Below are 13,624 nucleotides of genomic sequence, written 5' to 3'. Positions count from 1 at the left end.
AATTAATTAATTTGCTTGTTGTTTAGTTGCCAAGTCTGACTCTTTTGTGACCCCATGGACTGTAACCCACCAGGCTCACCCATCCATAGCATTTCCCAGGCAAAATGACCGGAGTGGGTTGCATCTCCTTCTCCAGGGGATCTTCCCAAGCTAGGGATCAAACTCACATCTCCTGCTTGGCAGGTGGATTTTTTACCACTGACCCACCCAGAGAACCCAGACTTTCTTATACATATACTGCAAAACAGCGATTCTCCAGGTCCCTGAATTAAGCTACTTCTGCCACCTGGTATTTCCACTTTTAACAGCCTCAGTTTCTGTGAAACTCATTTAGCTTTCTGTAATATTAGTTTTGAGAAAGTTCAAGCTAGAAAAACTTCCTGGAGTCTGTAAAGAAGACCCATTGTTCATTTATCAGGCTCACTCAGTCACAGAGTAGGAGAGCAGATTTTCCTGTCTGTGTAAAGAAGGTAATTAGCATTTGTAATAAACAGCAGTTGTAATAAATATATATAATCTCTTTTTAAAGCTTTCTGCTTTAGAGAGAGAATACTTATGTAGAGCAAGCTCTTAGAAATAGTTTCTTTTGAATGCCTTGAGCACACCTAGAGGGGTTTCTTAGCCATGGAGGAGTATTACTAAAAGGACTTCTGACAAGCAATAAGTAAGTGCTAGAGGAGGCCACTGGAGAAGGAAATGCAACCCACTCCAGTGTTCTTGCCTGGAAACTCCCATGGACGGAGGAGCCTGGTAGGCTGCAGTCCATGGGGTCGCAAAGAGTCGGACAGAACTGAGCGACTTCACTTTCACTTTTCACTTTCATGCGTTGGAGAAGGAAATGGCAACCCACTCCAGTGTTCTTGCCTGGAGAATCCCAGGGACAGGGGAGCCTGATGGGCTGCCGTCTATGGGGTCGCACAGAGTCGGACACGACTGAAGCGACTTAGCAGCAGAGGCCACACCTCCAGAACTTTGCTGATTTCTCTTCAGAGAGCCATGAGCCATGAAGTTCCAGTCTGGTAGACTCCTCAGGTGAAAACAACATAAAATCTGCACCAAATCCCCCCACTGTTGACAGTGCTTTGTGCCACTGAGCAAGTGATTGAATTGTGTTGTTAAAAAGCTACTTTGTTCTTATTATGTGTCAAGTGCTGTAATGCAAAAATAAACTAAGGACTCTGCCACTGAGAATCTAGTACTTAAAGCATATAGTCTAGGTCAGAACAGTGAGCAAAAAGCAGAGTGAGGGATTGGGCAAGACTTCTCAATAGGAGTGTTTCAAGCCTGGAAGAGGGTCCTGTGTTTAGGTGGATTTGCCAGGTAATGGGAACCTCGTGAGCCAAGGCTGAGATGTGAAACAATACGGTGTTCTACTGGAATGGCAATGAATCCAATCAGGGGAGAGGAGGTTGGATGGGTGTCAGAGGTGTACTGCCTGCAAAGGTCCATGCATAACTAGACCAATGAGTTTAGGCCACAGGAGGCCTGAAAAGTGACATAATGAATAAGTATCTTCTGACGGCAATCCTGGTTTTAGTAAGAGTTTGGAATAGGACATTAATTAGGTCAAAGTAAACATATGAAGGCTGATTACAGCTTGAACTAGGTCAGTGTCTGTGAGAATAAATAATGAATGACTGATCACTGATAAGTAGTACTTAAGATGACTTTCACCCTTCTGGCTTGGGTGGTGAGGACTGTGGGAGGCAGAGAAAGTGTTTCAGTGCAGAGGTAGGGCACAAAAGCAAAGGAAGGAACTGTTGAGTTTCTCCATCTTGAGGCTTACTGCAGTCTTGGAAAATAGAACATCCTTGTCTATGATGTAATGTGGACTGTTCACCTGCACACCTAGGAAAGAGGTCTTTGGAACAAACTTTGCCAAGTTCCTCCTGCTCTCCTCTTAGGGGCAAAGCTTGCCTGGAAGTGGGACCAGACTGCATGGCCAACATGCCCTCTAAAGAAACATTCCAGACAACCTTGATGGCTACAGACATCCTTGAAGCTCACATTCTCCCAAGTGGAGAGAGAGACATTAGAACTGGGGTAATTTAAACAACCAAATTCCACCCCACTCACCTTTTTAACCTTTCTTAACTCTAACCAGCTGAAAGGACAGTATGAGCAACATGCCTGGTGTTTTAGGGGGAAAAGAAACATGTGGCTGGCTTTTCTTCAAGTATACTGGGTTCTGTGTGGTTCTTTACCTTTAAATGACCTACATTTTTAATACTGCTACTCCTATCCTTTTAAATTTTTGAAATGTTTATTATAAATAAAATCAGATGAAATCATAAATTATAGATAAATCTTCATAAGTTTAAAAAAAAAGCCTTTTTAACTGATGTGAACATACTTACAGAAAAGAGCTATGATAAGCATATGGAGCAATGAGTCATCACTAACACACACAGGAAACTGTTATCAGATCCAGGAGGGTATGGCCAGCAACCTAGAGGCCACGCCACTTGGTGCTTCTTCCAGGCACTGCCCTCTAATATTAACCGTAAGCCTGACTTCTAACTTATATTCAGAGTACATCATGAGAAACGCTGGACTGGAAGAAACACAAGCTGGAATCAAGATTGCCGGGAGAAATATCAATAACCTCAGATATGCAGATGACACCACCCTTATGGCAGAAAGTGAAGAGAAACTCAAAAGCCTCTTGATGAAAGTGAGAGTGGAGAGTGAAAAAGTTGGCTTAAAGCTCAACATTCAGAAAACGAAGATCATGGCATCTGGTCCCATCACTTCATGGCAAATAGATGGGGAAACAGTGGAAACAGTGTCAGGCTTTATTTTTCTGGGCTCCAAAATCACTGCAGATGGTGACTGCAGCCATGAAATTACAAGACACTTACTCCTTGGAAGGAAAGTTATGACCAACCTAGATAGCATATTCAAAAGCAGAGACATTACTTTGCCAACAAAGATTTGTCTAGTCAAGGCTATGGTTTTTCCTGTGGCCATGTATGGATGCGAGAGGTGGACTGTGAAGAAGGCTGAGCGCCGAAGAATTGATGCTTTTGAACTGTGGTGTTGGAGAAGACTCTTGAGAGTCCCTTGGACTGCAAGGAGATCCAACCAGTCCATTCTGAAGGAGATCAGCCCTGGGATTTCTTTGGAAGGAATGATGCTAAAGCTGAAACTCCAGTACTTTGGCCACCTCATGTGAAGAGTTGACTCACTGGAAAACACTGATGCTGGGAGGGATTGGGGGCAGGAGGAGAAGGGGACAACGGAGGATGAGATGGCTGGACGGCATCACTGACTCGATGGACGTGAGTCTCAGTGAACTCTGGGAGTTGGTGATGGACAGGGAGGCCTGGTGTGCTGCGATTCATGGGGTCGCAAAGAGTCGGACACGACTGAGCAACTGATCTGATCTGATCTGACTTCTAATGGCATTGACCAGCTGCCTTTTTGAATTTTATTTATTAATACGTAGAATTGCCCAAGATGATTTCAGGACAGGCTTCTTCCACTCAGTATCTGTGAGAATCATCCGTGTGTTGCGTATAGTTCATCATCACTGTGTAGTATTCTAGTGCATGAAGATACCACGTTTACCTGCTCTACTATTGATGGATACTTTGGTTTCCATTTCTGGTCAATTATGAATTTTGCTGCCTTTGTGTATGCTTTTCTATTTTGGATATATGTGTTAGAGTGAAACTGTTGGTTATAGGTTATTCACTTGTTCCTTTATCTTTTTTCATATGACACAGTGAGGTTTCTATTACCCAATGAATCAACACTTACAGTTCTCCCACAGAGGGAGACGCTGGGCACAGTGTCTAATTTTGGCAGTCCTGTTGCCTAAGAACATTTAATATTTATTATTAAATGCTTCCTGTGATCCAGGCACTGGGCTGGATGCTAAGGAAACAAGCCTGACAGGATCCCTCCCCTCATGAAACTTAGCAGGAGACCCAAAGTCAGTCAGTCAACTATAACACCTGCATATTTAATTGAATTTGTTGTCCTTATTTTATAAAAAATAAGTTGAAAATTAAAAATGCTGATGCCAGCACAAGCATAGGTCTCATGGAACTAAAGCAATGGAGTTAAGGATAGCATCTGAATGATGTGGGATTCCGTTTTATCCCAAATGTACCTGGCCCCTAGGCTTTGGAACTGAGTGGTGCAAAAATATATCCAAATCCATTCAGTTCTGAGTTCAACAGTGAGAGATAAACAATGACTGAAGATTGTGCCTAACACATAACTAATTTGCTTTCTCACTATTTCAGCTTTTGGAAGTAAGACCCTCTTGTAAACACAACTTTGATGGATGAACAGGAGAATTAGTTTCCCAGACATCAGTCCCTCTCACATCTTGAGGTTTCTACCATCTGTCAGATCATTTATTCTCTTCCTGCATTTCCCTCTCCAGCCTTCAGGACTCAGCTGAGGTGAGGCATCATTTTCTTTGGAGAACTCTCCCTGACCCCGTGATGAACCAGCTGCCTTTCCTCTGGGCTCCTCCTAACAGCATCTACTCTCATCCCTTCACAGCCATTTGCGCGCGGTTTTCCAACTTCCTCCTTGTCTCAACACGCCATTAACTAGGATATTAGACTGGCTGCTCTAAGAGACAAAAATTTAACTGGCTTAAGCAAGATAAAGGTCATACATAAAAGTTCAGGCTAAATGAGCCTTGAGTGGTGAGAAAACTGCCCAACAAGTGCTTAGGGACCTTAAGTTTCTTATGTCTTATGGTTCTGTCACCTCCTAGAATGTCACTATTTATATGGTCAAAGCCAGTCTTCACTTCATCATTCCAGCCTAGGGAAGGGAGAACTAGAATTAAATGGGCAAACAGTGTTTTCTTTTTTAAACCAGGTGTGGTTTCTGAGGACATTTTCCAGAGTCTGCTTATGGGCTAAGATGCATTGAGTTCAAGGCAGATTGCCCCCATTTAATGATAGGTTTGCAGTTCAAGTGTCTTCTTTTTAAGGGTGTGACCAGAACTGAGGTTATCACCAGTGTTAATATTACACTAGACAGAACACAGTCACTCTCCTGGCAGCAAGAACTCTTCCTACTAAAAGGAAGAAGGGAAGAATGTATATTATGGGACAATTGGCTATTTCCGCTATACATATCAAATTAGGCAGTAAGTTCCGAGTTTACCAGTATGTTATCAGTGCGCAGCACAAAGCATTTAATGAGGTTGCTGAATCTTTCACAATGCTAGAACAGAGGATACAACTCCAGATGTTTCCTAACACAGGGCTGGAACTTTTTCTCAAGAGAAAGAAAAGCCAGATGGACAGCTGTGGACCAGAATTCAGCTGTTCCATATACACGCATGTATATACAGCAGGTGACTGTGAAGAAGCTCTTCTTTTTAGTAAAATGAAGATGCTATTCGATCCCTATGGTATGGGGAGTAAGAGTTGGGAGAATTAAAACAATACAACACTGTCCAGCACACAGATGGTGCTTAGAACATGTTATCTTTCCTTCCTTATGGAGAGTGTTGGCAATATTCTCTGTGACATTAGTTGGTTAACCTCCTGCCCAATAACTCCCTGCTGTCCAACGTACATCACAGCTGATTTGCAAAGCTGACAGACAAACGCAGCCTAACCTGTGATGCAGTCAACACTTGGCATTTAGGATAAGCTAAACAACCAGAAAGTTTGGTACTTTAGACTTGTCTAGAAATTGTCAAGAAAATTCAATTGTCAAGACAATCTTCACTATCTCTTATATTATATATACGACATACCAGACTGCGTTTCTCTCTTGATTTGGCTGATACCAAGCCCAATCAAATCTGTTACTCAAATTACATAACTCTTTAAGACCTTGTGGCCTACACTTTTTAGCTTTCATTCTTAATCATCTATGCTGAAGACATGACCCTGATTTGCTTTTTCTTTTGGTGTTCTTCCTCTGGGGTCCTACAGCACCCTCCTTTTCATGCCCCTCCCTTGGGTATTGTGATACTCTGGTTAGAAGCCTATATTCAGTTATGAACTCGAAAAAAAAGGACTGTGCCTTACTTACCTGACTTGCTTTGATCTATTACTATTTTCTTCATTTTATCAATCACATTTTTAAAAGTAGCATAAACACTTTTGTAGAGTCAGGTGGAATAGAAAATTTGGAAGGGGAGAAAGTGGGTAACCAAAGCCATCTACACAGTCTCAGAAGACACTGTGAGCAGCGCTGTAAATCAGCAATGAGATACAAGAGGACACAAACCCTTCTGAAATTATCAGCTAGAGACTTGCCAAGAGTGCACAGAGGCAAATGTGAAGGGGCTCCCGACTGACTGAATCTGGGACGATTCCAACAACATAAAAGAGAACACACTAAAACAATAGCAATACCTCAGTGTGATGAGAGTAACTTTATAGTGTAAGAAGCTTGGCAGAACCCTCTTAAGTGATCAAAGTGAACATCACTAGTAATGGAACAAACCAAGACTGCACCTACCTGACAGGATGCAGTGGGAAGACCATCACTTCATGATATTTATTCCTGCCAAAGATGTACAAGCTGCATTTAATTATGGGGAAATATCAGACAAACTCACATTGAAGGCATTTTACAAAGTAACTGGCTAATAACCTTCAAAAGTATCAAAAGTTAAGACAGAAGCTGTTCTGGACTTTAAGGAAAATAGCAGGATTTCTCTGGTGGTTCAGTGGTTAAGAATCTGCCTGCCAATGTGGGAGACACAGGTTTGATCCCCTTTGGGGAAGATCCCACATGATTCGGGGAAGATCCCACACGCGGCAGGGCAACTAGAGCCTGTGCTCTGCAACAAGAGAAGCGGCTGCCACGAGAAGCCCACACAACAGGGAAGAGTAGCCCCTACTTGCCACAGCTGGAGAAAGCCTGCGTGCAGCAACGAAGACCCAGCGCACCCCCCGCCCCCAAAAGAAAAGCAAGGAGTTGCAACAGCTAATTCCAAACTAGATTCCTTTGTTATAAAGGACTTTATTGGGACAACTGGAGAAACCTGAATGCAGCCTGAGGATTTGGCAGGGAAGTATCACAGCTGACATGGCTGATCTGATGTGGATGGCTGGTTATGTAGGGGACTATCCTGCTGTGCAGGAAATATAAAGTATTTACGGGTAATCAGGCATCAGGTTGGGAAGCACCCCCAGATGGTTTTGGGGGGGAAGTTCTTTTTACTGTAATTACAACTTTTCTGTAGTACAGTCGAGGTTGTTTCAAAATAAACATTTTTATTTTAAAAAGGTTATCTGTTACTTTACTTTGACAATTAATTTTTTTTTCCCCTTAAATAGGAGGTAGGGTGTTTCCATATGAGGTTGTCCAGATGGGAAGAATCTTCAGCTTTGACTTGGCCTCATTAATTTGAGGATAAAACGCTTATGTGAGACCACATGTGTCAGGTTGAAAGTGGGCAGCTCAGAGCACGTGGGCATCTCCGGCATCTCGAGACACTGGACTCTCGGAAGGCTCGCTGCTGGAGAAGTCACCGGCTGAGGGACCACTGGAGAGCCTCGTACATTGCTCGATCCTGAGAGGAGAGGAGAGGACAGAGTATGGAGCTAGACACTGAAATGAGCTGAACTGTGTTCCCCAAAATTCAGATGTTGAAGTCCTCACCTCCAGTACCTCAGAGTGTGACTGGATTTGGAAATGAGGGTCTTAAAGCGATTTAAGTTAAAATGAAGTCATTAGGGTGGGCTTTAGTTACCCACTATGATCTGGTGTCCTCGTAAGAGGAGGAGTAAGACACAGACATGCACAGAGGGAAGACTATGTGAAGACTAAGGCACAGAAGACCACGTAAAGATTAATTTTAAAAATTCTATATATTTATTTCAGTGATTTTTTTCAAGTACCTCTCTCTTCTTTTTTTTTGGTCGCATTATGCAACTTGCCGGATCTTAAGTTTCCTGTCCGGGGACTGAACCTGGGCCCATGGCAGTGAAAACATCATTTTGTAACCCTTGGACCAACTCCTGGCAAGTAGCTCTCAAACAGTGTCAACAGTGAATGTAAAACAGATATTAGTGAAATGCTGAATTAACTCTGAAGTAGGATAAGAGGGCCTTGGTATTTCAATTCACTGCTAAATAATAAAGGTGTAGTAAAGACATTCAATCTTAAGGGAGATCAACCCTGAATATTCACTGGAAGGACTGATGCTGGAATTCCAAACAACTCGCTGGAAAAGTCCCTGATGTTGGGTAAGATTGAGGGCAGAAGGAGTAGAGGGCATCAGAGGATGAGATGGCTAGACAGCATCACCAATGCAATGAACATGAACTTGGGCAAACTTTGGAAGGTGGTGAGGGTCAGGGAGGCCTGGCGTGCTACAGTCTATGGGGTCACAAAGAGTCAAACAGGGCTGAACAACAACAACAAACATTTTAAGCATGCTGTGTTTATAGCCAGATTAAAGTGATTCCCTTTTTAATAATAATGTTTTAAATTATAAAACATTCATTGTAGAAATATTAGAAAGTACAGATCAGCAGAAAAAATTAAAAAGTAATCCTTAATTTTCAGAAATAACTATCACTACTACTTTGGTCCTCAAGGTCTTTTAAATTATTATTTTTTTAGTATTTAAGTTTTTAAATTAGGTAATACATTTACATGGTTCAAAATTCAAATAAGATGAAAGGTTCATTTTCAAACTTCTGTCCTCCAGTCACCCAGTTTCTCTCCCCACAACCATCATTAGTTTCATAAGGGCCAGTTATGATGCCAAACAAGGAAAGCTGTCTCTCTACCTTAACTGTTGTGCCTTAATTTTTTAAAAGATCTCACAAAGTAATAATCAGCTTGGTCATTTATTTATTATTTATTCAAAATTCATACTATGCCTATCTCCAAAAGAGAAGTGATAGCTTATGATTCACTAGGGTAGTTTTCAGAAATTAAATATTTCAAAGTTTTAAGGTTTATGACCATCACAAGTATTAAAGAGAATATACTGGAATCAAGTAGTATCACTGGGACACACACCTAGCCTTCCTGCGGATGTTCTTCAGAGGATAAAGAAAATTATACAGTGTGTGGAACCACTGGTTCAGATATGTGAGTAATAAAATCAGTCACATTGCCATTGTCACACTGTGCTGATACCTTCTAAGCAAAAGTTACTTGCAAACTATTTTCTAACACTGAAGGAATTTGAGTGATCAGGTTAATACGTATTCTATGTACACATCTATGGTAGTGTTTACAACTCTTTAATTGCTCAAAATGGTTCCTAACTCAGGTCTTATGCAATTTTATACCTTGTGAGTCTAGCACAAAGCCTGGCATGTGTATGGCAGGTACATGATACATGTATGTTTCTGGATGGATGAAAGGATGGGCTCCTAGGCAACTCAATACACAGCTAGAGGCAAGAGCAACTCTACTTGGGAAGTTTTTCTCTCTCAATGTGACAGACTTGATCAAGCAAATGGATGAATGATATAATCCTGAGTGTGAAGAAGAGAATCAAGTGTGACAGCCAGTGGGTGTGAAAAACACTACACCAATGAATTAATAAAACAGGAGGGTTTCTATGGTATGGTTTTAATAGAGGAGGAAGGAAAAAAATACCTAATTTATGTTTGAGTGAGGTTTCCTTCCTGACAGTTGAACAATGTCATTGTAGGCAGAGGGAAAAGCCTACATTTGAGATAATACATAGATGGGAAAACAATTTCAAGGTCTCAACATTTACTGATGTTAACCCAGGCTCAGGTTTCTGGTGAGCAGTTATTTCTGAAAAAAACCAAACCAACAAAGTAAGTTATGCTTTATAAGTCTGTGAAGTGACACATATTGGACAATAGTTTCATTCAGGGAAGAAAGTAACAGATGACTAAGAAGAAACTGGCAAAAAGAGTACAATCGTCTAAGTTGGGGTATCTGGCGTAATGAATTGCCCATCTATTCAGTCTTCTTAGGATCACAATAGGACGTGGCCTCTCATGAGAAACTAGGACTGGGCAGGGATCTTCAGATGGAGCCTGAAAGTTTGGTAGCAATGAAGTAGGAATGAATGAGGAATACAGGCGGAGTCTCAGAAGGAATGTTTGCAAACTGTGTTCCCCTCTCACCCTCAGCTGGTTATGAGGATTCATTCGGTCAGATGACAAGTTTCTGCATCTGGCCTCTAAACCAGACCCTACTATCATGTTGCCAATTGCTGGACACCAAATCCACTTCACACACTGTTGTTTTCCAACCTCAAACTAAAAACCATGTGGCACCAGGGAGCCGACTGCCTCAAGGAAAGAGAAGGCACCAGCTAGCAGGGCAGATTTACCTAGCCTGAGAACAGGCTGGACATTTCTGAACTATACGGACCAGCTCTGTGGACCTTGGCACAGAATGTGCACACCGTTCTTTCATTTTTATTTTTCCTTTTTCGACATCTCCCAATCATTTATTTAATGTTAACTCACTTCAAAGCAACTGCTATCTCTGTAAGTATGTCTGAAAGGTTAAAATGTAAAATGTAATTAAATGTTCCTTTTGTGTTTAACAAGCCTAGTAGATTTTCTTTTAGTGTGAAAGACGTAAGTTCGCCTTATCTATAGCTTTTTATCCTAGGGCCTGAAGTCATGATCTTTAGAAAACTATGCTACCGCTTACATTCCACCTTGCCAGAGTATCTAACTTTTGAGCTAATCATAGTGATTAGTTTTGCCATGGGCTCTAACCTGAGCTGGACCAATCACAGGTTCCCTGAAACTCTCCTGTTGGAGCTATCAGGAAATTCTCTTGCTATGGGGGTTAATAAACAAGTAGCCTGTATGTCTGGGCCTGCAGGCAGCCTTTTCCCCCAAGAAACAAAGCAATGAAGTTTTTGGATCCAGCATGCCTGAAGCCAGCAGTACTCTCAACTTCCTTATATGTGGAATGGATTCCTCTTTATTCCCACTTAGAGAGTTGGGTTTCTGTCATTTACAACTAAAGGAACCCTAATATTAAAAGTAGAAAGAGGTGGGTTACAAATGAGCCACTCAATCCTACGTTCAGAATTGTATCAACAAATGCCACACCTGTCTTTTGGTTTGATTTTTCAAATGGATTCTGTTTGACTATCCAACTCCTCTAATTTCAACTGAATTCTCCTAAATCAGAAGAAGGCTTCTCAAAAATAGAGTGGTCATACGATCCAGCAATCCCACTCCTGGGCACCCTTCTGGAAGAATGAGATAACGTCCATTTGCAGCAACATGCACAGACTGAGATTATCATACTAAGTGAATTAAGTCAGACAAAGAGAAAAATACCACATGAAATTACTTATACGTAGAATCTAAACAGGACACAAACGAATTTATTTACAAAACAGACTCACAGACAAATAAAACAAACTTATGGCTACCAAAGGGGAAAGGGGCTGGGGAAGAGACAAATTAGGAGTTCATGATTAGCAGATACAAACTACTATATATAAAAGAGATAGCAAATTCCACAGAGGTCCAATAGATAGGGCTCCATGCTTTCACTGCCAGGGGCCTGGGGTTCAATTCCTGGCTGGGGAACTAAGATCCTGCAAGCGTCATAGCTCGGCCAGAATAAATAAGCAAAGTAGATAAAGAAGACCCTACTAAATAGCAACAGGTAAGTATATTTAATATCTTAAAATAATAATGAAAATATGAAAAGTATATATGTACACACACATATACAATATACATAAATATATATCTGATTCAACTTTGCTGTACACCAGAAACTAACACAACATTGTAAATCAACTATACTTCAACTAAGAACAATTTAAGGAAGGAAGATGTTCTCTGGCACAGCTGTGGACTGTGAAGGATGAGAATCAGAAAGCAGAGACTGAGTGCCCGCCCCCCACCAAACGTAACATCCACTGGTTTCAAATCTACCAGCAGAGTTTCAGAACAGGTAACAAAATAAAGATTTACTCCTTAATTATCACAAATGCAAGGATGAAAATGTGGCCCAATTTAAGGATAGGTCAAGCAAGCAATTTTCAAACCCTGCATGACATTTTTATAGCCAACTCTAATACAATTACTTAATTGTAACTGCAAAATATAAATGTAACTCTTAAATGTAAAAACATTAAACATGGAAGCTTTTCAAAATTAGAGCAGGCAAATACAAACAAGATGGTTTCATTTTTTTAGTCTAGAAAACCGAAGTAATTTTTTTAGAGGTAAAGAAGGTAAAAGAGTGACAAATGAAGAGCTATCCCAGGTCAATACACAAAGACCAAGTGAACCTCCATATACTAGGAGCAACCCCAGGTCAATACACAAAGACCAAGTGAACCTCCATATATTAGGAGCAATCCCAGGTCAATATATAAAGATCAAATGAACCTCTATATACTAGTAGCAATTAGAGAACAATATTTTAAAAAACATTATAAAAATAAAAAACCATAAATTAATCAATTTGATGAAAAATGTACATCCTGAAAAATCTGCATCCTGAAAATGCACAACGTTACTGGGAGAGATCAAATGGCTCTAATAAGTGAATTTTTAAAAAATGAATAAATTTATATAAAAGAAATAAAATGACCTAAATTAATGAACAGATATACTAAGTTCACTGATTGAAAAACTCAGTATTTTTAATACTCTCCCAACTGATCTACAGATTCAATGCAAATCCATTCAAAATCCCAGAAAGTTTGTTTTGCAGAAATTGATACACTGACTGCAAATTTTATATGGGAAAGCAAAGAGACTAAGATAGATAAAACAATTTTTGGGGGAAAAAAGAACAAATCTGAATGACTTACACTAGCTGTCTTCAAGATTAACATATCTAATCTGTAATAATCAAGGGGACTTCCCCAAAAGTGATTAAGAACCTAAATTTCCACTGCAGGGAGCACAGGTTTGATCCCTGGTTGGGGAGCTAAGATCCCACATTCTGTGGCCAGAAAATAAATAAAAATTAAAAATTGATGTAAAACAATCAACAGAGTGGCAAAACATATACATGACACAAAATGGATATAAAGATCAGTGGAACAGAAAAAAGAGTGAATAAATAAATTCATGCATATATGATCAATTGGTTTTCAAAAAGAGTGCACAATAATTCAATGAAAGTAAAGTATTTTCAACCAACAAGACCACAGTAACTAGACAGATGCATGGAAAAAAATAATCATGACTTTTCTATCTAACTTTAAATTTAAAAAAATTAGTTTGTAATGGATCATAGTTCTAAATGTAAAACATAAAATTATAAAACTACTAGAGAAAAGCAAAGGAGAAAATTTTCATAAACTTAGGATAATCAAGATTTCTTATGACAGAAAAACACAAATCATTTAAAAAAAAATGGATTTCATACAAATTAAAAACTCCTGTTCTTCAAAAGATGCCTTTAGAAAATTGAAAAAACAAAACCAAAAACCAAAAACCAAATTAGGACAAAATATCCTCAATATACACATCTGTATTACTCAGCCATAAAAAAGAACAAAATAACATCATTTGCAGCAACATGGATGAACCTAGAGATTATTATAGTAGGTAAAGTAGGTTAGAAAAAGAAGGACAAATATGATACTGCTTATATGTGGAACCTAAAAATAAAAAAAAAGGTACGAATGAACTTCTATTTATAAAACAGAAACACAGTCACAGATATAGAAAACAAACTTATGGCTACC

The 13,624-nt window shown here is 39.9% G+C and overlaps 1 protein-coding gene across 4 annotated transcripts in view; it reads right to left on the bottom strand.

Annotated features, from left to right (window-relative positions):
- Positions 1-7,191: 7,191 nt before the first annotated feature.
- The window catches only part of NVL (nuclear VCP like), an 87,415-nt gene continuing 80,982 nt past the window's right edge, over positions 7,192-13,624 (bottom strand). For all 4 annotated transcript variants that reach the window (XM_086345181.1, XM_086345179.1, XM_086345182.1 and 1 more), the window contains one exon: positions 7,192-7,510. In XM_086345181.1, the coding sequence (XP_086201307.1) occupies positions 7,466-7,510 (45 nt within the window). In that variant the 3' untranslated portion in view covers positions 7,192-7,465. The remainder of the gene's footprint in view (positions 7,511-13,624) is intronic.

The sequence above is a fragment of the Bos grunniens genome, chromosome 16 (assembly GCF_055505025.1).
Source record: "Bos grunniens cultivar Pamir isolate PY7600 chromosome 16, Bosgru_T2T1.0, whole genome shotgun sequence".
Classification (NCBI taxonomy): domain Eukaryota; kingdom Metazoa; phylum Chordata; class Mammalia; order Artiodactyla; family Bovidae; genus Bos; species Bos grunniens.
Note: the sequence above shows the minus strand (reverse complement) of the source record. Positions and strands in the feature narration are given on the sequence as shown.